The sequence below is a fragment of the Peromyscus eremicus genome, chromosome 5 (assembly GCF_949786415.1).
Source record: "Peromyscus eremicus chromosome 5, PerEre_H2_v1, whole genome shotgun sequence".
Taxonomy (NCBI): Eukaryota; Metazoa; Chordata; class Mammalia; order Rodentia; family Cricetidae; genus Peromyscus; species Peromyscus eremicus.
Genome location: NC_081420.1, coordinates 76,368,135 through 76,394,634, shown reverse-complemented (window position 1 = coordinate 76,394,634; position 26,500 = coordinate 76,368,135). Strand labels below are relative to the sequence as shown.

Sequence of the window (26,500 nt, the reverse complement as noted above, 5' to 3'; positions counted from 1 at the left end):
ATTTCCCTTTTTGTAAAAAGTAATCTGTGGTGAAAAATGTGTTAACTTTAAACACATATTATTATCTATTCCCACTGAATACCATGAACTTGGAGAAACAATTATCTTAGCAATTTTACCAAATTTGTTTATCATAAATCAAAAATTTAAAAAAAATTGCTGTTTGTCAGAATAAAGTAAGGGATGCTGAAATAGCAATAGCAACAAGCGAAGGTAGTGGCCACACCAATCTCAGTGGCCCGAGTGGTTTTGTTGGAGCATGGCACTGAGAAATCATATAATATTCCCTTATGTTCCTATCACTATCATAAAATTTATGCTTCAGAATTATACACAACATTATGTTCCTTTAAGGAATCTTAGTTAGAGATAATAAACAATTTTATTTATTTTTATAGGTTTAAATGAAACACCAGATGTTTACAGCCTTCTAAGGTAAGTTTAATTTTTTTTTTAAACAGTGTTACTGTATTTATTAACTCAAGTAGCTTGTCTAGAAATAAATCGCAGGTGCTGAAATTGTGTTGGTAATCAGTTTACTTACCACCTCAGCTTATTGGCTTTATCTTAGAGATGATAAACAACCTTAGGAGAATGGTTGTTTCTACATACAGTGTACAGTAACACTTGCATCTGTGTTCAAGCTGTGACCCATCACTTGGGAACAGGCATGGAATTTCCCATTGGGCCATATCAGTGTGCAAAAAGTTTCAAATTTTTTAAATTTTGGGTCAGTGACACTGTACTGTAAATGGGTGGTTTTTAAACAGTGACGTTAATCTCTGCAGTGGGGAGGCTGAAGCAGGCAGACGAGGCCTGCCTGGGCTACATGATGAGAACCTTTATCCAAACGTTTCCAAGTATCGGTATTGGCAGTGTGCTTGTCCTCTACGGACTTTAGAGAAGATCCTGCTTTGCTTCATCACAGCGTCTTGTGCTTGCTGGGAATCCTTGATGCTCTGCCACTTTCTGCCTTTGTCTTCTTTTTGACGCTTCTGTTTTGTTTCTCTCTGTCCTTCTTTCTTTGCTTCTTTCCTTCCTCCCTTCCTTCCTCTTTTCTTTCCTTTTTTTTTTTTTTTTTAAGACAGGTCTCTCATAAATCCAGGCTGACCACAAACTTTCTGTGTAGCCTAGGATGTGAATAAAGATGAGGACATGACCACTTCTAGATATGGTTGAGGAGAAGGATTTTTATTGTGGATATGAGGGAGAGACATCTGGAAGGGTCCACACTGAACTGGGCCATGAGAGAAGCGGGGGGCAAGAGAGCAAGAGAAGAGAGGGCAAGCAGACCAAGAGAGAAGAACAGGAGGTCGAGGGGTCAAAGTGGCAGGTTTATACAGGAATGAGAAGCTGGAGGAAGGGAAGTGAAGCCTAACCCCTGGGCTAGAGGAGTTTAGGGTGGTAGGGGCGGGGTGAGAAGTTCTGGGAAGAGCCACAGGTACTGAGCAGAGTCCAGGCCTTCATGCATGCTATTCAAGCACACTACCAACTCAACTACCTCTTCCTCTCCCATCTCTGTTTCTAAATGTCTCCTTCCTTTTTAAAGATGTGGGAAGAGGCACAGCTGGAGGGTTGGGCAAAGGCTTATCTGGTAAAATGCTTACTACACAAGTCTGAGGACTAAAGTTCAGATCCCTAGCTCATAGGCGGTGCTGGATGGGTGTGGCAGCCTGCCTATAATTCCATCACATAGCAGGTGTAGACCGAATCCTCAGAGCTAGCTAGCCAGCCAAACTATCCAAACCTCTAGGTTTAGCAAGATACCCTGGAGAGTAATAGAGGGAAATACTTGGAGCCTCCACATGGACATGCACACACGTGTGCTCAAACACACACACACACACACACACACACACACACACACACACACACACATATATGAGAACACACACACACACACACACACACACACACACACACACACACACCATATAGTAATATAACAAAAAGATAGTGACACAGGGACTTTAGGACATTCTAATCAAATATGACTGTCTTAGGGTTTTTATTGCGGTGAAGAGACACCTTGACCATGGCAACTCTTACTTTTTTTTTTTAAAGATTTTATTTTTTTATTATGTATACAGTATATATGACAGCAGGCCAGAAGAGGGCACCAGATCTCATTACAGATGGTTGTGAGCCACCATGTGGTTGCTGGGAATTGAACTCAGGACCTCTGGAAGAGCAGTCAGTGCTCTTAACCTCTGAGCCATCTCTCCAGCCCCCATGGCAACTCTTATAAAGGAAACCATTTTATTGGGATTGGCTAACATTTTAGAGATTTAGTTCATTATCATGATGGGAAGCATGGTGGCCCACAAGCAGACGTGGTGCTGGAAAAGTAGCTGAGAGTTCTTCATCTGGATGGGCAGGCAGCAGGAAGAGAGAGTGAGCTACTGGACCTGGCTTGAGCATCTGAAAAGTCAAAGCCTACCCTCAGTGACACATTTTCTCCATTAAGGCCATATCTACTCCAGCAAGGCCATATATCCTAATTCTTTCAAATAATGACATTCCCTATGTGCCTATATAGGGGCCATTTTCATTCAAACCACCACAGTGATCTTGTCTTACCTTTCATCTGCAAAGATCCTATTTCCAGATTAGATCACCTTTAGAAGTCCTGGGGTGAGGACTTGGCAGTCCCATCTGTGGGACACGGTTTATACCAGTGTAGCAGTGTTTACTCTTCCTCTTGGATCCTAAATAACCGAAGAACTAGAATGAGAGTGTCGTAAATGTAGGATGAGACATATGCTTTTAGACATGTTTACTTTATAGCGCTTGAGCTTTGAAGGTAATCATCTTTAAATGGTATGTACAATGTTTATAAATATCAAATCTAGATTATGTTAATTTTTTTCTTTACTCTCTTTCTCCATTTGAAGTGTTATATTAATGCAGCAAGGCACAAGGCATAATGTGGCATACCATCAGTTTTGAGAGTGAGTTTTACTGAGTAAAAATGGCTGAGAGAAGTGGGAAGAGTGCTGCAGGACAAGTGTATATTGAGGTGGAATATGATTATGAGTATGAAGCCAAGGACAGGAAGATTGTCATCAGACAAGGGGAGCGGTACCTCTTAGTGAAGAAGACCAACGATGACTGGTGGCAGGTCAGGCTGGACGAGAATTCCAAAGCGTTTTATGTGCCAGCGCAGTATGTCAAGGAGGTCACCCGCAAAGCGCTGATGCCACCTGTGAAGCAGGCAGCTGGATTGCCAAATAACTCTATGAAGCCGATACAGAGTCTGCATCTCCAGAGATCGACAGAAAATGTGAACAAAATGCCTGAGCTTTCAAGTTTTGGAAAGCCACCGTCATCTGTTCAAGGAACAGGTCTTATTCGTGATGCCAATCAGAATTTTGGATCCAATTATAATTCAGGCCAGACTCTCAATCTAAGCCTGGACCTGACCCATAATAACGGAAAATTTAACAGTGACTCACATTCTCCCAAAGTTTCCAGCCAGAATAGGACACGCTTATTTGGTCACTTTCCCGGGCCAGAGTTCTTGGACGTAGAGAAGACTAGCTTTTCTCAGGAGCAGTCTTGTGACTCAGCTGGAGAAGGCTCTGAAAGAACACACCAGGATTCCGAGTCTGGAGACGAGCTTAGCAGCAGCTCTACTGAGCAGATGAGGGTAAGAGAGAAGTCGAGTGAAATGCGAGCTCGCTTCAATAAAAATGGCACTTTAATTAAAACCATAGTGTTAAGAGTTGGATGTTTGGCTTTATATGTTGAGAACACACGAATTCTATCCTGATTTAAATAGAGAAAAAAATGTGAAATAGTTTGTGACATTCTCAGAGGGTTCCTCTGTGGTATTCCTAGTTCTTACATTTCTGTGGGCTAGAGCTACTTTGAGCATGAGAGTATTTTTCTCCCTACTGATGTGCATTGCATTAGGCAGGAAGCTCTCCCTTTAATGGTGGGTGATGCTTATTTTGGTAGAGAATGTGTTCTGTTTTCTGGTTGTACTCACTTTAATTTGTTTCTAGCAAGTGCTCAGGTGTAATGCATGGCTGTATGAGCAAAGGTACCACTGGCATGTAGGTGGCTGACTTCTTCATCGAGACTTGCTACCCTGTAATACCAAGCAGCATAGAGTGGATAACCCTCTTTCCGGTCATTTGCTTGTGTCTTAGCTGTTTCCCCTTGATGGCACTCAATACTGGCTGGGAAAGAAATGTGTTCCTAGTTTGGTTTGTACTTTCTCCCCTACCTGGCTTTCTTTTCAGATTGTGTATGCTGGTTTATTTTTCAAATGAAGTCATTTTAAAAGCTCATGTATGAAATTGAAACCTCATGTATTTTGGCAATTCTAATTTTTTAAGTAAATTTTTTTATTTCTGGTTTAAAATAAATTTAAATGTAACTTTTTGGTCTGAAGTTGTGCTGCCTTCTGGGTTGTTTCTTTGTTTGAGAGTGAAGAGAACCTTCCTCTAACTCCTTTTCCCTTTTTTTTTTTTTTTTTTTTTTTTTGGTGCTGGGAACTTAACTCTAGGTCTTGGGCTTAATAGGTAAGCACTCTGCTGCTGAGCTAACCTCTTCTAACCCTTGTAATAAAATTATTCAGGGTCAAGTCAGTTAATAATTAGGCTGCTCTTAGATATGGTCCAGTTGTACAAGTTGTAACGCTGTTTAGAGCATTTTTGAGTGGATATAGGGAATGAGAGACTTCTGTAGAGAAACTTCCAGTGTCTGAGATCAAGGCATGAAGTAGCGCCACCGCCGTCGTCGTCATCATCATCATCGTCTTCCATGGGCTCTTCAGTGTTAGTGTGATACTCTGATGTAGACTATATAGTGTTTGCGGGGGCTGAATGTGGTGGCACGCCTTTCATCCTAGCACTCACGAGGCCAGGCAGATCTCTGAGTTGAAGCCAGGATGTCTGTATAGCAAGTTCCATACCGGACAGAACTACATAGTGAGACCTTGTCTTTAAAATACATGTATATGTTTGCATATACATGCATATATATGGAGAGAGAGATTTCTGAAATTTTTGTGTGCATTGTTCTTTATGGAGCCTGGAGGGCTAGGGAAAGATGTGTTTTCTATTCCATCCAGTCCCAATCACTGTTTCACAGCTAAAGTTGTACTTTATGTTTGTGTTCACAAACAACCCTATGTTCTTTTGGTTGTGATAGTCTTCAGTCCCCTGCACTGGAAGTTGGTGGCTCCTGTTCTTCTGTGCCGCAGCACTGTTTGAGAGTCTTAGGAGGAGTTCTTTGGCAGGCTCTTAACTCACCATGGCAATGGTCTCAAATCTTTTGCATTTTCTTCTTTTCGCTGAATCACTTGTACTTTGCTCTGCTCTTATCAGATCACTTTGCCTTATATTTCACAGCAAAAAATAAATCCCCAAACAACACACAAAAAAGCCGTGGTATAGAAATAGGGAGCACATTTGCGCAGTAGTCAATAATGCTGACTTTCGAACTGTGGACTGGTGGCTGTGGAGCCCCCATGGGACTGGACTAGGCCCTCAGGATACGGAAGACGGTTGTTTGGCTCGAACTGTTTGGGGGACACGTAGACAGGGGGATCGGGATCCGTCCCTGGTGCATGGGCAGGCTTTTGGGAATCTGGTGCCTGTGGTGTGATGCCTTGCTCAGCCTTGGTGCAGTGGGAAAGGGCTTGGACCTGCCTAGGCTCAGTAAGCTGGTCTCCTATGGGAGACCTCGATTTGGGGGATGTGGGGATGTGGGATGGCTTGGGAAAGAGGGCTGGGAGGTGGGAGGAGGGGGGGTCTGTGGATAGCATGAGGAGTGAGTAGAAAATTTCTTAATAAAGAAAAATAAAATAAAATAAAAAATAATGCTGGCTTTCATTTTTAATCTGATTTTAGCATTTTCCAGCTGTGTGATAATTAGGGGAAATTTACTCATTTTGTAATGCTGTGGGTGAACCCTGGGCCTTGGTGCATGCTAGGCAAACACTCTACCACCGAGCTCATCCCAAATCTAAGGAAATTTCATTGATTTTATGTGTGAGTGTTTTGCCTGCCTGCATGAATGTGCACCATGTGTGTGCCTGGTGCCTGCAGAGGTCAGAAGAGACAGTGGCAGATTGCCTGGAACTGGAGTTAGGTATGGGTGTGAGCTACCGTGTGTGCACTGGGAACCAAACCCTGGGTCCCCTGCAAGAGCTCATAATTCACCTCTCTGGCTCTGGCCCTGGCCCTGAGGGGAAATTTCCTTAACCTGTGTTAAGGAATAGTCACAGGGATGTTGAGGCACATAATAAGGGCATTGGGTATCTGTTGCTGCTTTTAATTAACTACCAAGTTTATCAGCTTAAAACAGTACATCAGTTGAAGTTTAGGGTCTTTTAAAGTTGTAATCTTAGGCAAACTAAGCTAAGATGAGGGATTACTTGTAATGGTGCCTTGCTTACAGTGTTGCTAGCTAAGCCTCCTCACAGCTGTTTGAATATAGCAAGTAGTGAGAGCATGGTAGAAGCTCCACCATCTTCAGTTCCTGATCTTGGAAATCCCACTGCTGTATCCTGTTGATGATGTAGCTCATTCCTCTTTTCTGTTGGAGACTGCACAGGAGTATGAGTGACAGGTTTTGAGGATTAGTGAAGGAACACCTTGATGGTTGTCTGTGAACAGATACTCAGTAAAACACACTTGCCACGAAGATTGCCATTTCTACTGTTATTTTTACCATCAAATCTATACGTACATCTGTGTTGGCAGTTGCCTTTCTCTTGATACAGTGCAAACATTTCTTGTTCTGTTAAAGTGTACTTTCTTCATATTTGCTCTTTTTACTTTTCTCCTAGCTTCTGCAAATAGGGTGTTAAGTTCATGGCTTCAGACTCACTGTCAAGTCTTTTCTATTAGTGATATATATATATATGGTGTGTGTGTATATTATATATATGGATGTGTATATATATTATATATATGGGCGTGTATAATATATATTTGTGTGTGTGTGTGTGTGTGTGTGTGTGTGTGTGTGTGACCCACATGCAAGTCAGAGGACAACCCCAGGTGTTTTGCCTTCCACCTTGTTTTTGAGCCATGGCCTCTTTGTTTGCCACTGCGCTGTGTATTCAAGGCTAGCTGACCTGTGAACGTCTGAGGAGTTCTCTTGTCTCTGCCTCCCATCTTGCCAAAGAGTGTGCTGGCATAATAGATGCTGCTACAGCATCCAGCTTTTTGTTTGTTTCTTTTTTTCCAGACAGGGTTTCTCTGTGTAGTCCTGGCTGTCCTGAAACTCACTCTGTAGACGAGGCTGGCTTCGAACTCACAGAGCTCGATCTGCCTCTGCCTCCCAAGTGCTGGGATTAAATGAGTGCACCACCACTTTGAGTGCATCCAGCTTTTTACGTGGGTTCAAAGGATTCAAACTCCAGTCATCAGGCACTCTGGTAGTCAGCATTTTTACCTGCTGAGCCATCTTCCCTAGAATTTAGATTTGCTTGTATTTTCCCCATTTAGTAAAAGTGTGTAAATCTGCTTTTCCTGTGTTGCGTCATTACTCCTTCCTTTACCAACTGAGCCATCTCCCCAGTCCCCTCACCACCTCCCGTTTAAAAGGGAATTTGAGAGTTCTTAATAATCTGGAATACTAGTCATCTGTCATAAATAGATGGCTTGCAAATATTTTATCCTGTTGTGTAACTTTTCTTTTTATCCTTTTGGTTGACTCTTTCCCAGAACCAGTGTTTCATTTCCATGAACTCCAATTTATCAATTCCTTATGTGGATTGCTTTGTCAAGTCTGGGAGCTCATAGCATAGCAATTTTAGGTATATTTGAAGAAACAGAATCACTAGGGTGTGTGTGTGTGTGTGTGTGTGTGTGTGTGTGTGTGTATTAAAGTACACACATACGCAAGGTGGGGGTGTATTTTAAGCACTTGGTTGCATAAGCATGCAGACTTGCAAATTCAGAATCCATGGATTTCCTGGCAGGCTGATGCTCCAGGAAAACAGTGTTGTTCTGGTACTTTTGTTGTTGTATCCAAGAATCCATCGCCATATCTGAGGTTGTGAAGATTTATTCTGTGCCTTCTGACAGTTTTATAGTTTAAGATTTTAATCTTTTTGAGTTACTTTTTAAATAAAGTGTGAAATGAGTGTCTAACACATCCCTTGTCCCCCAAACAGAGTTTCTTTGTATAGCCCTGGCTGTCCTGGAACTTGTTTTGTAGACCAGGCTAGCCTCAAACTTGGAAATCTGCTTGCCTCTGCCTCCCAAGAGCTGGGATTAAGGGTGTACATCATCATGTCTGCCCTCCAATTAATTTCCTTTTAAAGGTGACTGTCTAGTCCTTCTAGTGCAGTTTGTTTCATCTGCTTCATCAGGTAGCTTAGCACTCCTTGTTGAAAATCAGTTGACCGCAGACACAGTGGCTTGTTTCAGGATGTTTAGTGCCTGCCTGTTAATTTATTCACTTACACCTGTAGGGACAGTCTTGAGTGCTCTTGTTTTGTAGTATTTTCAAACTGTGAAGTGTTAGCCTTCTTCCTTTTTTTTTTTTTCCCTAAGAGTTGCATCTTTTCTGGTTCCTTTAACTTCCGTGTCAGTATTAGAATTAGCTTGTCAGTTCCTAGAAATAAACTAGCTGAGATCTTGGTAGGGATTGTCTTTGAGGCTGTACAACAATTTGTAGTATCCATTTCTGTTCCTCTTACTCCCCTCAGGCTGAAATCTTCAGATTTATTGGCTCAAGGAAAAGTTATGGCCTGGAGGGTGGTTGAATAGGTAAGAATGCATATTGCTCTTGCAGAGGATCTGAGTTCAGTTCCCAGAATGATATCAGGTGGCTCACACTTACTTGCATCTCCAGCTTCCGGGGATATGACAGCTCTGGCCTCCATCGGCGCCTGTACACACATGCACATACCTACACACAGATACACATATACATAATTAAGATGAAATTTAAAAAGAAAGTATTTATGCTTCATGTTGATATATAATTTTCTAGGTACAGAAATCTTTTTTTTTTTTTTGTTTAGTTTTGTTATTTTTTTTCAAACTTTTCTCTCTTTTTTAGCATGGTTTCTGGAGAGAAGTATAATTCTTGTCTTTGTTCTTTTATAAAGATTTTTTTTTTCTCTGCTATCCTTCAAGATTTCCTTTCATTTTGGATTTTGTAGCTTGAATATGATATGCTTATGTGTAGGTTTTTTGGTTCTCATCCTATTTCCAGTTTGGAAAACTTGGATTGGGATATCGTCAAACAGATTCTACTCCCAGCCATGTCCAGTCTGCTGTTCATACCATCAAATCACCTTGTATTTATGTTACAGTTTTTTAACTTCTTGCTTGCATTTTGATTCTTTGGTGGGATTTTAAAAAATCTGTTCCTATGACTCATCTGTCTTTGCATATTGTCCACTTTTTCCTTGATAACATTAAACATATTAACAGTATCTTAAGTTCTCTGTCTTGGTAATTCTAGCATCTTTACTGCATCCAAGTTTGATTGTGTTACTTGCTTTCCTTAATGTGTTTTGTTACCTTTCAGCATGCCTTGCAATTTTTGGTTGAAAGTCAGATATATATCAAGTAATAGTAACTGAATTAAATAGGCCTGAGTGTGAGGTGTTAGGCTAATTTGGCCAGAAATTGGTCTGTGGTTAATGTTTGTTGTAGTTGTATATACTAGATTCTTGAAATTCAAGTATCTGTGAGTTTGGCTCAGTTGCTTTGGGGATTTTTGAGGTTTTTTTTTTTTTTTTAAACAGTCTCAATGTAGCCCACACTGGCCTCAAACTTGCACGACTGACCTATAACTTCCTCCTGCTTCCCTCTCCCAAATGGTAGGATGACAAGTGTGTGGCACTGTGCTAGTCTCTTCTAAGAGCTTAGGTACTTACTTCTTGAAGTCTCTCTCTGTGGTCCACTGGAGCCCACAGTGGGGAGGTGTTGCAGTATTCTGTAATCCCGTGGTTAGTCTCAGGCTTTCACTGTTTGCTATTGGGCTGTGAATTTCTGTCTCTTAGTTTTCCCTTTTCCCTTAGGGAAGACCAGAGCCTCTTCTGAGGGCTTTGGAGTATGGGGACCATTTTCTCCAGACTGGATAAACTCTGCTGAAGTTTTTTTTTTCCCCTCAGACAGCCCATCTGTATTAGCAGGACTCCCTGGACTTAGATCACTGGGTTACCTTTTCTCCTCTTATCAGAGCCATGAAAATGTTTTTGTTAAAACTTTACTGAAGGAACCTGGTGGTGGCTTTGGAACTAAACCCCACCAAAGTCCAGGGTCTCTCAGAGAAGCTAGTCCCTCTAGTTTGTCCATTAATTCATCATGCTTCTATTAGGGTTCCAACAAGTTTATAACTCTAGTAGTTTCTGTTTAGCTGCATCTCCTCTGCATCTCTGGATTTACCCTTCCAAATGTTGGGGCAGTAGTTTGCCATGAGAGGTTGTCTGATGGATGCCAGAAATCATGAATTGTTTGATTTTTGGTTTTGTCTTGATGTTAAGGGAGTGATGACTTTGATATTTTTGCAAGTTAGGACTAAAATTGGAAGTCGATAGGATTATGAGTTTAAAAAAAAATTAAAATGAATATGTGTGTTGAGTGAGGGTGTGCATGTGAAGGTCACCTGGATTTTCTCCTGCCACTGTTCTAAGGATCAAATTCAGGCAGTCTCTTGTGGCAAGAACTTATCCACTGAGCCATCTTGTGGTTTTGTTGCTGTTTAGCTTATTAATGTATAATATATTGGTTGGTTTTTTAATACTGACCATCCTTCTTAGCTAATACTATTTTGGTCATGGTCACATGAATGGTCTAACTGGGTCAATGATCTTAGGTATTGCTGAAATCCATCTATTAAGTTTTCTTTTGCATTTGTACTAAAAAGATGTTGGTTTGCTTTTTTGGTACGTGGTCTGTTGCTCATTAATCAGGATATCAATGAAATGAGTGGGGAAGTACTCCGTCTTTGTGCTTAGTGAGAGGATGTGTAGTTTTGATAGTGTTTTCCTTTGAATCATCCTGGGTGTCACCTTTGCTTTCTTTAATAATGTTAGAAACAAAGAATAATGATAGTATGGGACGCGGAAACATAGGAAAAGTAAATGTAGCTTGGCAAGGCAATGTCTTTTTGTAAAAAGGGTGCACCAGAACCCATTGAGGCTAGCAAGCACACTTGAAAAGATGATTTCTATCTTTTTATCCCTGATGTAGGTGGTGCCTGCAGTTCATCCCATTGGTGGAACTTGACTTCACAACTTGATTAGATTGGCGAATCAGTGTCAAGGGGAAGGTTCAAGAACTGTGAGCCCTGCCGGGTTAGTTACTTTTCATAGGAAAAAAAAAAGCACATTTCTTAAAATAGTTATTGAGGTATTAAAAATTATCATTTCATTTTTGGGGAGATTAGGACACCATGGAATTGGTAGGTTTCATTGAAGTTATCAAATTTATCCTGGCAGTGTTCTTTTCTTGCCATTTCCCTATGTACGGTGTCTTCATTTATGTTTCTAGTTCATTCACCATGTTTGTTTTTCTTTTCTCTCACTTTTCTTTGTTGGTGTTGTAAGGGGTTTGTAAGTTATTGATCTTTTCAAGTAGTGCAGTACTTGTTTCATTGATTTTCTTTATTTTCCTGCGATAAATTTCACTGATTTCTCTTCATTGTTTGTTTTGTCTTGTTTTTGAGGCAGGGTTTCTTGTAGCCCAACTTAGCTTTGAACTGAGCAGTAAGATGACCTTGAACTCCCAATCCTTCTAGGAGAATCAAGGCATTTCTTACCATGCCTAGCTATGTTTTTTCTTTGTTTTTGTTTTTGTTTTTTGAGACAGTGTTTCTCTGTGTTAACAGCCCCAGCTGTCCTGGAACTTGCTTTGTAGACCAGGTTGACCTCAAATTCAGAGATCCACGGGCTTCTCCCTCCTAAGTGATGGCATTAAAGGTATGCGTCATCATGCCTAGCCGCTAGCTGTGATTCTTTTTCATTGGTGTGCTCCTCTTCTACGCCAGCTTCTGGAAGTGGGAGCTTAGTTAATTGGTTTGAAACTTTCCCCATTTCCTAATAATGAACATGTAAATCCAGCAAATGTGCTGTCTTTTGTCTTCACACTGTTGAATTCAGTGCATTTTAAAATTCTCAAGACTTGCTTTTATGCTCTTGGGATGCTTGGGGAAGTATCTTGTTTAGTTTCCAAGTGTCTGGAGATTTTTTTTTTTTTAATTTTGTATTACTGGTTTTATGGTTTGGTTCCTTTGGGTTTGGGTAACAATCTGTGATTCAATTTTTAAAAAAATTTGTTGAGAGTTGTTTAATGTCCAGGAAAGGATCTTGGAATATATTCTATAGACACTAAAATAGTGTATTATGTTGTTGGTCTATAATTTTGATGAGACCCTTTAGTTTGAGAGTGCTGAGTCTTTTGTAGTCTTGCTGATGCCAGCTTGCTGGAAGAGTCCTGCTGGTAGGTGGCTCTGTCTTCTCAAGTCTTTCTGCTTGGGGGGTTCATATATTTTCATCATCATTTCCTGTGGCATACTTTGGTACATACACTTTTCCAGATTATTATGCTTTCCTGTACATTTGATGTCTTTATAAATATTCATAGTCTGTTTCTGGCAGTTTTCTTTGCTCTGAGATCTACTTTATCTGCTCTTATAAAAACATATAGGTAGGCCTTTTAAATTCTTCCTCTTCAGTCTGTTCTGCCAATCTTTGTCTTTCAAGGGCACAGACTGTTGAAATTTAAATAATTATTGATAGCTAACCCTTAAGTCTGCCATTTTACATTTTGTTTTCTGTTTCTTCTTACACTGGCTTTCTTGGGGCATTTTTCAGAGTTCCCTTTTGGATGCTTTCATTTGTGTGGTTTTTAGAGCTCGCTCCACGCATTGTGTATATGGGCATGGGCTGTCATTCTGCTGGTGTCATATTGCCAGTTTATGAGTTCATGCTCCCTGGATTGTTTTTATTCTACCAGTTGTAACTGTCCTGTTCTAAACACAAAAGCCCTTACACTGTATTTTTGTTGTTGTTGTTGTTGTTGTTGCAACTACTAAACATAGTCTAGAAGCTCTAGAGGTGAACTCAGAATTCTTTCTTCTTCCTTTTCCTTCCAGATCCCTCCTTTCATCATTTCTATCTTGCCTAGAGAAACAGCAAGCTTAATTATTCATTTAGGGTTAGCTCTTCAAAAACACTCATACCTTCTGACTTCTATGGTTTTTGATGAGAAGCCTTTTGTTGTTGTTGTTGTTTTAATTTTCTTTTATAAATGAGCCCTGTTTCTCTTGTAACTGCTTTTATATTTGTCTTGTTGTTCAGTTTGACTGTGGTGATTTTAGAGTGGATCTCTGTGGGTTTATCCTGTTTGTAGTTTCCTCTGTCCTCCCCACCCCCATCCCGTTTGCTAAGTTTCTGACATTCTACAATTTTTTATTTCAGCCCTCCACTCTCTCACTCTCTCTCCCCTGCTCTCTCTTTTTGGGACTTTGATGATATGAATGAATGTTAGATCACTTATTACGGTTTCATGGGTATTTGAGGCTCTGTTTATTTTTATCTTCTACTTTCTTTTTGTTGATGGGATTGGCTAATTATTGTTAATCCTCAGAATGATCTAGAACTTGAGGCCAGCCTGGGCTGCATAGCTAGGTTCTGTCACAGAAAGCAAGTACTTCAAGTGGGCTCTTCATCTTCCTATCACTCCATTCTCATGTTGAACATTCTGTGTATTGCTTTCGTGATTTTCAGTTCTAAAGTGTCTGTTTCCATTTCTCTCCATATACATATTGTTCTAGTTAGCTTTTTGTTCCTATGATAAAGCACCATGATCAAAAGTAACTTGGGAAGGGAAGGGTTTATTTGGCTTATAGGTTACAGCCCATCATGAGGGGAAGCCAAGGCAGGAGCTCTCAGGGCAGGAACTTATTACAGCCCATCATGAGGGGAAGCCAAGGCAGGAGCTCTCAGGGCAGGAACTTAAAGCAGAAACCACAGAAGAGTGAGGTTGCTGGCTTGTTTCCCTGGCCTACTCAGCTACCTTTCTTATATACAGCCCAGGCCTTCCTGCTTGCCTAGCGATGGCACCACTTATAGTGGTTTGGGCCCTCCTACACCAATTAGCAGTTCAAGTATACCGTACAGACATGTCCACAGGTTAATCTGATGGAGTCAATTCCTCAATCGAGGGTCTGTCTTCCTGGGTGTGTCAGGTGGTCACATATATATTTTCTTTTTATGTTTTTTTAAATTTAATACTATTTTTGCAGATTTGGGTGTCAAACCAAGGGCCTTGCAGATGCTAAGCAAACACTTTTGTCAGTGAGGGACATTCCCCGCCCTTCTAGATTAGCTGCCTTACTCTGACAGCAGATATTTCCTTATTATTACACGGTGAAGGAGGTAGTTCTACTTGTCAGGTTTTGGCATGCCATGTATTTGACCATGTGACTTTTATTACTGCTGGTGCTAATAAGAGTTCTACTCTCTGCAAGGCCTTCTCTCTAGTCCACCAAAGAGTGGGAAGAGCTGCTCTTTACTGTCAAATTGGAAATGTAGTCTGGACATGTATGTGTGAGTGAGTGCAATAGATGCCTTACTATTGACCTGCATTGGTTATTCTGGTTCCTGCCTCTGCCTTTCTGACACAAGTCTGGCATTGGTTGGGGTACTTGATTAGAGCCTGGTGAGTGTAGAAGTCTTTGTCTACTTAGACATTTTGGTAAGGTATGGGTGAGGCTGATTTTTTCCTCCATTCCTTTGTGGCATTTTGCCTGGAGTAGAGTGTTTATATGTGAAGGCTTTTATTTAGCTAGAACATCTATTTTTTGGTCTTCGTCTGATAGGGCAGGGGTTTGTTTCAGGGACTTTTGTGTCTTCTATGTCTGTTGGTGTTGCTGACTTCTTCCTTTCCAAGTCTTGGATGTAGGAAACCAAGAGTAAATGAAGATGACTATAGTAGGAAGCAGAAACAGAAAAATGGCATCTCCAGGATGTTATTCAGAGAGAAAGGCACAATTGTCTACATGTGGTTTGCTTAATCTCACTTAGGTTGGTTTATAAACCAACATCGGTCAAATGAATAACAAAAAAGGAACATTGACTTTTTTTACTCTCAGATTTCACTAAAATACCACTCAAGTAAGATTCAATTTAAATAGAACCAGCTCTTCATTGCATAGAAACCGTGAGCATTCTTGTGAAATATTATGGATCTTTTTTTTCCATCTTACTCCCCCATTAATATTTTCTGTGAACAAAGCAAGGGCAGTAGAGACAATGGAATGGAATTAAAATGTCAATCATTCACATTAACTCAGAGATGCAGTTAAAGAACAATAAAAAATGACTGAAGAAAATACTAAAAGCTTATTATGATTATTCCCTCTTCAGACTGCACATGAATACTTTTATTTTTCTATAGGCAGGCATCAGTAAAGACTACTACATATATCTTCAATTTCATATCCTTTCATTCTTATTCTGATTATTTTATCTTTTTAGTATTTAAAATTAATGCTATGACTGGGGAAATGGCCCAGTGGGTAAGGGCATTTCCGCCAAGCCTCATGACCTGAGTTTGATCTCCAGGACCGGCATGGTTGAAGTGTTAGACCCTCAATTAACCTGTAAGCCCCACCTGCCCAAGGACCAGCTAACTTCCTGGGGTTCTGGGAGTTGTGGTTCTTGGAAAATAATTGCATAGTCTCATGGGAAAGTACGGTGACCTATGAGTTTTGTCCATATAAGCTCCACCAATATGTGTCTGGAGGCCACTCACCTGGCAGATTTCCAGGTGATGGTCCTGACCAAGTTCCATTTTGGTCAGTATTCAACACTTTAATAAATACCTGCTTTAATTTGGCCAAAATGGTGGAACTTGTTTTTCTCTGGCGAATTTCAGGATTGATAGAAGGAGAGAACCATTCCTGCAAGTTGTCCTCTGCCCACCGTATGTGCCGTGCACATGGTGTGCTCCCCAGACCCACACACAAACAAATGTATGTTCTTTTTTTTATAAACTGAATGCTAGTTCTACTTTCCAGCTCTTCTAGTTTGACTTTCTAAAGATACAAGTCACATGCTAAACCATTCACGACTGTCTCAAACTAAGTTTTTCTACCTTTTAAAGAACTAACTGCACGGGTGCTGGCGGCTGCGGCGGTGCACACCTTTAATCCCAGCACTTGGGAGGCAGAGGCAGGAGGATCTCTGTGAGTTGGAGGCCAGCCTGGTCTACAGAGTGAGATCCAGGACAGCCAGAGAAACCTTGTCTTGGAAAACAAACAAACAAACAAACAAAAAAAAAAAAAAAAAGAAAGAAAGCTAAGTATAGTTATCACGATTTAATACATTCTAGGCAAGGGGGCAACAGTATAGCTATCCTGCAAGCCACAGAAGACTATGTGCAGCATCAGTTAACCTGGACTCTGCCAGCAAACATCACCTTTTTTGAGTGATCTTCCCTCAGTTTCTGTACAGAAAGTACATCAGACACCAGAATCTATCAGTCCTAATTAAGGGTGTAATGTGAAGCTTGCTTTGGCACTTAAGTACCACCTTCTACTGTCTAAAATATTCTGAGTGATGTGGTAGTGTTTTAAACTTCAGTAATCCTGTAAAATGATAGAAAATGGTGCAGTGGGACCTTGACACTCACTTGTGCTTCGTCCTTATGATCTCCAACACCATAGGGTATGCACATTGATAAGTAGTAAATAGAACTAACATTTTATGCCACTTGGCTCCTCCTGTGCCAGACTCAGAGGTAATTTTGTATATACACCAGGTCCCATTTCAACCTAGCAACAATCGAAAAACTTGAGGCTTAGAGATTAAATGGCCTGTCCAAAGTCATATATCAAAGCAGATGACAGTCAAAGCCTACATCTGTCCTAACTCAAATTCAAACATCATTCTGTCTTAAATTTAAAAGAAAGAAAATTAAACAGCAGTTATACTTGTGCTCAACAGATAGTTGTAGTCTACAAACAGGTTGCTTCCTAAGTATGACAATTAGAACTTAAACAACATAAATTAACAACAGCAATCCACCGTATCCATGCCAGGCTTGGGTCTTCAAACAAACTCATCAAATAGGCCGAGATCTGCTCCAGGAGTGCTACGGACTAGTACTGAAGCAGCCCTCTCCCTAAAACTAAGACTTCTGACTTCACACTGGTTCCAAGCAATGAAGCATCATTAAGTAGGAAGTTTGTGGAAGGCCAGGCGGATGTCAAGGCACATATCACTAAGCTGTGGGAAAGCCAAGAGTCTCCACTGAGCCCAATACCCTGGTGGGGAGGACCTAAGAAAAAGATCAGCAGAGAAGAGGATTGGGATGTATGGTAGTTTGAAAGAAAATGGCCTCCAAAGGGAGTGACACTATTAGGAGGTATGGCCTTGTTGGAGGAAATATTTCACTGTGGAGGTGGGCTTTGAGGTCTCTCTTGCTCAAGCTTTCCTCAGTGGGACTTTTCAGTCGACTTCCTGTTGCCTGCAAAGACTCTGAGCTGTTTCTCCAGCGCTGCATCTGCCTTCATGCTGCCATGTTCCCTGCCATGTTCAAATTGTGGAGTCTCTACATTCAATTACAACTTCTTTCAATTCCCATCTAATGTTCTTCTTTAAAGGTTGTGTTCTATCAGGTAGACGAGATGGCTTAGTCACTAATGGCACATGGACCAGACCTAACAACTGGTGTTCCATCCCCAGGATCCATGTTGTGGAAGTAAAACAATCAATCAATTCCCACAAGTTGTCTTGTGGTCTCCACATGTGTACTGTGGCACATACATACAATAAGTAACGAAGGAAATAAGTGTTCATAATAGTACTGTTTTCCAAACAGAAGCAAACAGCATTCATCTAGATCTCTTAATCTATGTATTGGTAGCTGGGCAGTTGCAGCATATGCCTTTAATCCCAGTAGTCAGGAGGCAGAGGCAAGTGGACTTCTGTGAGTTCAAGGCCAGCCTGGCCTACAGATCTGAGTTCTAGGACAGGAGGGGCTGTACAAAGAAACCCTGCCTGTGTTTGTGGTTTAGTATATCTGTTCTACAACAGATAATGCCAGGTACTACACTAAGCAACATATATACTCAGATAACCAAGTATGGCCTGGAGATTTCAAACTAGTAGAAGAAAGAGAAAACAGTCACAACTGTGATGTGCACAGCAGAGGGAAACCACAGGTAGAATGGAAGCTTGCTGAGGAAGGGTGTACTGTAGAAGCTGGGGATAAGCAAGCTTGTTAAGAGACCCCCCCCCACACACACAACTTTAGCTCCGGGGGACATAGCACCCTTTTTTGGCCTTTACAAGCATGCACACATGTGTACATACATTCATGCACAAATAAAAATAAGTCCTTAAAAGAAAGGTTAAATTTTTGGATTTGCCGGGCGGTGGTGGCGCACGCCTTTAATCCCAGCACTTGGGAGGCAGAGGCAGGTGGATCTCCGTGAGTTCGAGGCCAGCCTGGGCTACCAAGTGAGTTCCAGGAAAGGAGCAAAGCTACACATAGAAACCCTGTCTCGAAAAACCAAAAAAAAAAAAAAAAAAAAAAATTTTTTTTGGATTTAAGCAGTAGTGTCACATGCCTTTAATTCTAGTGCTTGGGAGGCAGAGACAGACGAATGAATCTCTGTGAGTTTGAAGCCAGGCTGAGTCCCAGGACAGCCAGGGCGTTTACATAGAGAAACGCTTCTCAAACAAAACAAAACAAATTTATATTTTAAATAGACGATTTCCAATTTCAGGAAGAATAAATGTACTTTTTCCTATTTCCCATTAAACACAACTATAAACTTTGAGATTAACAGATGATACAAACCCACAAATTCTTTTGATAGGAAGAAGACAGACAAAACAGTGACATGGGAAAAATTGTTCATTTGACCAATTTTTGGTTTATAAACCAACCTAAGTGAGTGAGATTAAGCAAACCACATGTAGAAACTGTGCCTTCCTCTCTGAATAACATCCTGGAGATGCCATGTTCTGTTTCTGCTTCCTGCTGTAGTCATCTCCTTGTCAGATCTTGCTAAAACAGGAAAGAACAGTAATTCTTAGATTTTTATTTGACTGTGTATTCAGAAACTTCATGAAAACTGTGAACTTCTTTCTTAGGAAAGTCATATTTATATCCAATTTTACTATAGTTTCAAGGTATCCAGAGACCCAAATTAGAGTGGTTTGGACCAAGTAATTACAGAATAAAAAACAGCACAAGAAAATGGAGGCATAGATGAGTAGGTGGAAGAAAGTTTGGGAGTGAAATAAGACAAACTTGAAATTACATTTGTATGAATCTGAAAGGCGAAGCTGACTCAGCTGGGAAGAGTGATCTCTTTCTTTTGGCAACACTTCCCTGCCCCAGGAAGATAACAACTGGGGTCTTTCCACAAGAACTTGTTGATACTAGAACACAAATACTTTAGCCAGCTCCCCCGGAGCAAAAAGCTCCCTTTATTTGGAGATAGCTCTGTTCCTAAGGCTCCTTCCTCACTTAGTTGTGACCTTTTTAAGGATCTAGCACAAAGCTGTGGATTGTCTTCTAAGAGAATGACTCTGTGTGTGTGTCTGTTCACACATACAGTTTTATTAGCTCACAGGCCACATGAAAGCCCTCTATTCTCTCCTACCTCTTCACATTGTGTCAGTGGTCCTTGCTTTTATCTTTCCTTAACATTTTCCCCTCTATCCCTTCTTTTCCTTTTTTGGAGACAGAATTTCACAGGATAGTCCTGGTTGGCCTTGAACCTGTGATCCTTCTGCCTCCACCTCCCAAGTGCTGGAATTATAGGCATGCACCATGCCCAATTCATTATCTCTTTGCTGAGCAAACTGGGCTGTTTTATCTTCTAAATTGTACTTGCCCTTTTTCCTTATGATTCCTAGATATAGTTAGTTTTATTTTTACATTTGTTTGTTCCCCCACACCCTCTTTTATATTTGTGTGTTAGTCAGAGTGCTTACTAAGTACTAGAAACTTGTTCATGAGTAGTTTAGGGAGAAGAACTTCCTGGTTTCTGAACATGAACTGAGGAATGGGTTTCTTCACCTGTCAGTAGAAGGATCAGAACAGGGACCTGTACACGGTGAGGATTCTCCGTGCTCTTAGCGATGGTTGTCTGTCTATGATGTTGTTGTTTCATCCCCCTGACTAGAGGCAAGTTACCAACAACCGACAGGTATACCCTTAGTTTTTCTGTTCAACAATCTAGTTTTCTTTCCTTAGTTCTAATGGAGCAAACTTTGGAGGAGTCTGGCTTGGCTTGATTTGAGGCAATGCTTGTACTGTTTTTAACAGCCAGAGGTTTGACTTATGTCCAGGGGCATGACTGAAGCGGATCCAAACTGCATAGCTAGAATTTGAAAAAGAGTTCCGCCAAAGAAGCTTGTAGATAGGCTGTTTGCAGAATAAGGGAGTGGGGCCAGGCAGACAAAGTAATATTGCCTGCACTTCCTAGGTCTTCCCACATTATACTTACTCTGTGCCAGGATGGCAGTTGACACCAACTGCTATAAAGGCCAGGGGAGAGTATAGGAAGGAAGTAAAGTTCCCAAACTTACTCTGGGCCGAATAGGAAATTTTGAAGATACGAGAGTTTAAGTGATATAAAGTAAAAAGAATAAAATACCTTTGAATGAATATGTGCATGTCTGACTCCGCAAGTTACAAATTTCTCAATGCCAAAGATTTTGTCTTTTTGATAATGACTATTACAGAATATATCGATTAGCAACACTCAATTTAAAACAACAACAACAAACAGCCCATAGGGCTGAGGAAGTGGTCAGTTGTTAAAATTTGTGTTGCAAGCATGAGGACTTGAGCTCAGTCCCCAGAGCACAGGAAAGAAAGCCAAGTGTGGTGGTGCATTTGTAATCTCAGCTCTGGGGAGCTGGAGAGAGGTAGATTGCAGGGGCCAGCGGGCCAGCTGGCCAGTACCAGGCCAGTGGAAAACTGTTTGCAAAAAACAAAACAAAAAATAAGAGGTGAATGGTGCCTGAGTAATGACACTTGAGTTGTTCCCTAGCCACCACATATAGGCATACATATGTGTACACATACATACCTACATACACAAACATGCACATGCATACACATGCAAAGCATCTTAGTATGGTTTGTGTACAGTTGACAGCAAATAAACTTGTGATAGTTTTATGTGCTGACTCATCCAGTCGGCACTGCCCAGATATTTTGATTCATTATTATTCTAGACATGTCTGTGAAGACGTCTCTTGTATGAGAGTAACCTGTATTTAGATTTTCAGTAAAGCATATTACCCTCCATAATGTTTGGGCATCATCCAGTTCTACCCAGAATTCTTGGATAGAACAAAGACTGATTGGGTAAGAAGGAATTCTCTGGACTGTAACTACCCTTATATTCCCTGGATCTCATCCTGTTTGCAATGGATCTGCTAAGATTTTGATCGTGTAAGTCAAATCCTTAAATCCCCTTCCCGGTTGTGTATGTAACATACACATACACTCTCCTTGTTTGGTATATTTCTCTGGAAACTCTACCTAATAAGTAGAGTATAGCTGTTGCACACCCTTAAGTTTTTACCACCACAGTTAGGTGCTCAAGAAAGGACCGAAGTTCACTTGTAGAATCGTTTGCAGAGACTCCCTATCCTGGTTGATGATGTTACTCTGGTAGACTAGATGAGCACTCAGGAGGGTGTGAGGTATGCAGGACAGTGTCATTAGCAGTGCTAATGAACTGTGTCAGTTTGGGGAGAGAGCAGATAACCAGAGGAAGGAGTGTGGGCATGGTACCTGTGCAAAAATGATGTGTGTTCATAATAGCACAGTTTTGTGTTTTGCTATGCATTCAGCTACATCTAACATTCAGAATATAGATAGAACCAATATATTCATTATATATTAGAGTTCTTGGATATCTTATAAAATGATGACATATAAATTTCCTTCACATTCTGATAGATTGGAATAGTCATTGCTTAAACCTGCAATTTAAAAAGTCTAAGATGCTATATTTAAAGGTTGGTTAAAATCACAGTGTCAGCTGAAGTTTGAGAAATTTCTCATGCACACTCATGTGTTATTAGAGAGCAGCGTTACATCCAGAGTGTTTAGTGTTGTCTACCTGCCTTCTTCCTGTCTAGGTGACTTGGATCAGCAGAAGCAAACCTCAGGTATGCACAGAATAACTTCTGCAGTTCTTCGGTAAAGCCAGCCAGATAGTGGAACTTGAATGATCACTTAGATAACATGACTGCTGTAGTGCATCCAACACTTCAGGTCTGAGTGTTGCAAAGTGATGAGTGAAATCAGCTGTATAGGAACTGGCTTCTGAGTCAGAGCAGTTGGGTCTCTGGCCAGTGTGCAGTACGGGCACTTGACTTTTGAAACCTTGTCACCTGTGGTTGAACACCAGTTGTTGATTCTGTTTTTTGTCTCGTATCTGAGTTCAGTGACTTAAAGTCATTGGGAGCTGGATGTGGTAGTGCAAGATTGTAATCCCAGCATCTGAGAAGCTGCGGCAGCAGGAACATTGCTGTGAGTTTGAGGCTACATACTGAGTACTAGGCCAGTCAATGCTGCATAGCAAAACTATCTCCCACTTCCCCCTCAAAAGCCTACAAAACAAACGAACCAACCAAAAAGGGCAGCTGGGTTCTGAAGCAAACACTGAACATCTTGAGTTGTGGCTTCTCAGCTGCTGTGGAGGGAGAGGGAGACATTGGTTTGTTTTTACATTGAATGACAGCTCCTGTTCCCAGTTCAGAAGTCAAGAGACTTCTACAACATTAACGCTCTTGTTTGTGTGAACCCTGAGCTGAGCCAGCTACTTTATCCATAGAATTGCCAGTTCTACCTGACTGAATGACAGCAGCACATTGAACATTTTCTCAAAAGTAAAATATAACTGCCACTTCAAAGAAAATAGTTCACTTTTGTTAAAATTATAAGATTCAAAGTTTGAGTGGAAAAGTAGAATTTTTTTAAAATTTTTATTTATTTATTTTTTTAAAGACAGGATTTTACTTTGTAGCCCCAGCTGGCCTGGAACTTAATATGTAGATCAGATTGGCCTCAAATTTGCAGTGATCTGCTTGCCTCTGCCTACCAAATACTGGGATTAAAGTCCTGTACTACCAATGCCTAGCAGAAAGTAGAACTTTTTAAAGAAAGATTGTATGTGTGTATGTCACGTTGCAGGTACCCGTGATGGTCAAAGGCCTCAGAGCCCCTGGAGCTGAGGTACTCCTGAGCCCCCAACATGGGTGCTACAGACCTACTAAACTTCTCTGGAGAAGGAGCGAGTGCTCTTAATGCTGAACTGTCTCCAGTCCCCAAAATAGAATTTTGAAAACTTGTATTTGCTGCCATATTTGTAAAGCTTTTCTGATGAAAAAGTGTGATTTTTTTTTAAAGGGTTTTTTTTTTTTTTTTTTTTGGGTCTCTTTATTGTTTTGGATAGTGAAATTTTAGCAAGTGTGCAGTTTTAATGTGACTGTATACAGATATTTAGTTTTTATGATTTTAGATTCCACCAATCCTTAGGAAACTAAGAATGCTCACAATTCTATGAAATGGCAAATAAGATACATTCACATGAGAATATAAGGCTATTTTTTTTTTTATATACTTGAGCTCAGGCAACATACTCCAACAGTTGGAATGTAGAAACAGATATGAGAATCCAGGTGACAAGGAAACACAAACAGGGCCATTATTATTGTAGAGGGAGATGGCCATTTCAAAATATGCTATTATAAACTATCCAGTGGTGTCACACACCTTTGATTCCAGCAACTGGGAGGTGGAGGCAGAGACAGGCTGATCTCTGAGTTCAAGGCCAGCATGGTCTACAGAGCGAGTTCCAGGACAGCCAAGGCTACACAAAGAAACCTTGTTTTGGAAAAACCAAGAGGAAAGTACAGTGTATAAGAATATTCAGTTCATGATGTGAAATGAAGGACGAGAAGTGAAAGACTCATGTCTTTGGTGAGGAAGACAGAAAGAGAAGACTGAACAATCTCTGTGCTGGTGTTGGAAGTTGGAAAACTTAAGAAAACGTACTGTATTGGTTTCTTCACCAACTTCCTGTGCAGTGAGGGACGGGGTAGCCAGTGGATAGACTTTCTCCACATAATGTGAATTTCTTTTCTTTTATTAATTTATTGAACAAAAATTTGAAGCAAGTTTAGGTAGTGATTTAGTTATATAAGCCTTAAAGGACTAAATAGTTTTTATTTTTAAAAAAAAAAATATATATATATATAAACTATATGTCTATGGGGTATATACTGTGATGTTTTGGTTGATACATTTGTTAATTGTATGATGTTTGAATCAGGTAAGTACACCTACTAAAATATCTGCCATTTCTTTGTGATGAAAGCATTGCTAATCCTTTGTTCTAGTTCCCCCTCCCCCCAATAATTTATTTTTGTGTGGGCGTGGGTGTACAATTGTGTGGAGGTCAGAGGTCATTAGGAGGTCAGTTACTTCTCTCCTTGCATCATGTGTTCCAGAGATTGAACTCAGGTTGTCATACTTGGCAACAAGTGCTTTTACCTACTGGCCCATCTTCCCAGCACCCCCTGCCGCCCCCAATCTTCTTTCCTCGCTCCCTTTTTGAAGTATACAGTGCATTGTTATGTCAATCACTCCACAGTGGGACACAAACTTCTCTTTCTGAGTTAATACTCAATGTAAGCTTTCCCCTCCCCCTTGTTTCTACTGGCCCCAGCCTGGGTAAATACTATTCTAGTCTCAACTTTTATCAGGTAAATTTTGTAATAAATTATTTACTTACTTATTTTTTTGCACATACGTATGTGCATTGTGTGTGCATGACATAGCTTGTATGTGGAGGTCAAAGGGCAGCTTGCAGGAAAGAGTCACTTTTCTCCTTCTACCATGTATGGGGTTCCAGGAATTGAACTCAGGTTATCAGGCTTGGCAACATGTCTGTTTACATGTTGATCCATCTTACTGGCCTGAGAAAAGCTTAAAAACAAAACAAAACAAAACCCTAGATATGACTGAGATCAAGTAATATTTACCCTTCTGGATAGCTTATTTCACTGAACATAATGTCCTCCAGTCTCATGTATGTTGCTATACAAATGATAGGATTTCCTTTTTATGGCTGAATAAAAATGATGCATATTCACTATATTTTTCAAGGATGAGTTGTATTTCACCACACATAATTTATCTTATTTTCTTTATCCATTTTATCTGTTACTGGACACTGGTTAATTATATTGGCTATTATGACTGATATTAAACACGATAGTGAAGATATTTCTTCAACTTCCTGAAGTGTGATTGCTGAGTCATGTGGTTGAGGAGTTTCCATATAGTAGCACTCCTCTGGACTGTGTGTTAGCATTGCTGATTCCTGTCCTCTCACCAGCAGGGCCTACCTGTTTGGTTATGGCTGTGTGTTAGCATTGCTGATTCCTGTCCTCTCAACCAGCAGGGCCTACCTGTTTGGTTATGTCTCAGTGTAGCTTTAGTTTGCATTTGTCCTGTGATTAGGGTCACTCAGCATTCTTCGGTAAACCTATCCACTTTAAAATTTTTTATTTTTTGAGAATTTCATACAATGTGTGTTGAGCATATTTATCTCCAGCTCCCAGATTTCCTTTTCATTCTTGTTTGTTTTGCGTGCAGTTTTTTAGTTTTATATAGTCCCTCCTGTGTAAGGCCATTTATTCCCGTGTTCTGAGTGTTTTCTACAGTGTCTCCTTGTATGACTCAGTTTCAGGTCTCGAACATCTCTAATATATTTTAAATTGGTTTTGTAATTGACAAGAGATAGGATCCTTCTGACTGGATATCCATGGTTGCCAGTACTGTGATTTGAAGGCTGTCCTTCCGTCCTGTGTTCTTCCCACTCCTGACAAAGACCTGTTATGGCTGGCTTACTTCCAGATCTTCTCTTGTCCTGTTTCAGGCTAATGCTGTGCTCTTTGACTTATGCTGCGAGATGAGTTGTGAAGTCACATAGTGTAAAGCTTCCTGCCCCGCCCCCCGCCCCCATATTTCTTGGGTTATTGGGGTTTGTTACATGATTCTGTATGGATTTTAAGATTTTTTTTTTCCCTCCCTGGTGTTGAGAAGAATGCCACTATTTTGTTAGGCATTGAGCTGAATCTGATCACTTTGGTAGTTTGGACTTTCTGATGTACTGATTTAGTCTGCCAGCCTCTGCCCATTGTAGTCTTTTTTTCTTTTCTGTGTTCTCAAGTACTGGGCAGTTCTTGCTGTAAAAGGGGCAAACTTAACAGGTCTGTCAATTTGGGGGAGGGACAGAGCTTTTTGTGTAATAAAACAGGGATATTCAATATCTAATTTCTTTTTAAGGTTTTGTTTGTTTGTTTTGTTTTTGTCTTTTGGGTTTTTTTTTTTTTTGTTTTTTTTTTTTTTGAGATAGAGTCTCATGTAGCCCAGACTAGCTGTGGACTTCTGATCCTCTTGCTTCTAACTCTCAAGTACCAGGATTGCAGGTATGCTCCATCAGGCTTGGCTTCGCATCTACT

At 40.6% G+C, this 26,500-nt stretch overlaps 1 protein-coding gene across 6 annotated transcripts in view; it reads left to right on the top strand.

The window, feature by feature from the left end:
* Nucleotides 1–26,500, top strand: part of Arhgap12 (Rho GTPase activating protein 12) — a 107,144-nt gene that overhangs the window by 21,486 nt on the left and 59,158 nt on the right. For 5 of the 6 annotated variants that reach the window (XM_059263740.1, XM_059263739.1, XM_059263738.1 and 2 more), the window contains exons 2-3: nt 399–435; nt 2,895–3,649. In XM_059263740.1, coding sequence (XP_059119723.1) covers nt 2,972–3,649 — 678 coding nt within the window. In that variant the 5' untranslated portion in view covers nt 399–435; nt 2,895–2,971. Of the gene's footprint in view, nt 1–398; nt 436–2,894; nt 3,650–26,500 lie in introns of those variants that run through there. The other variant, XM_059263741.1, reaches the window with a different exon arrangement.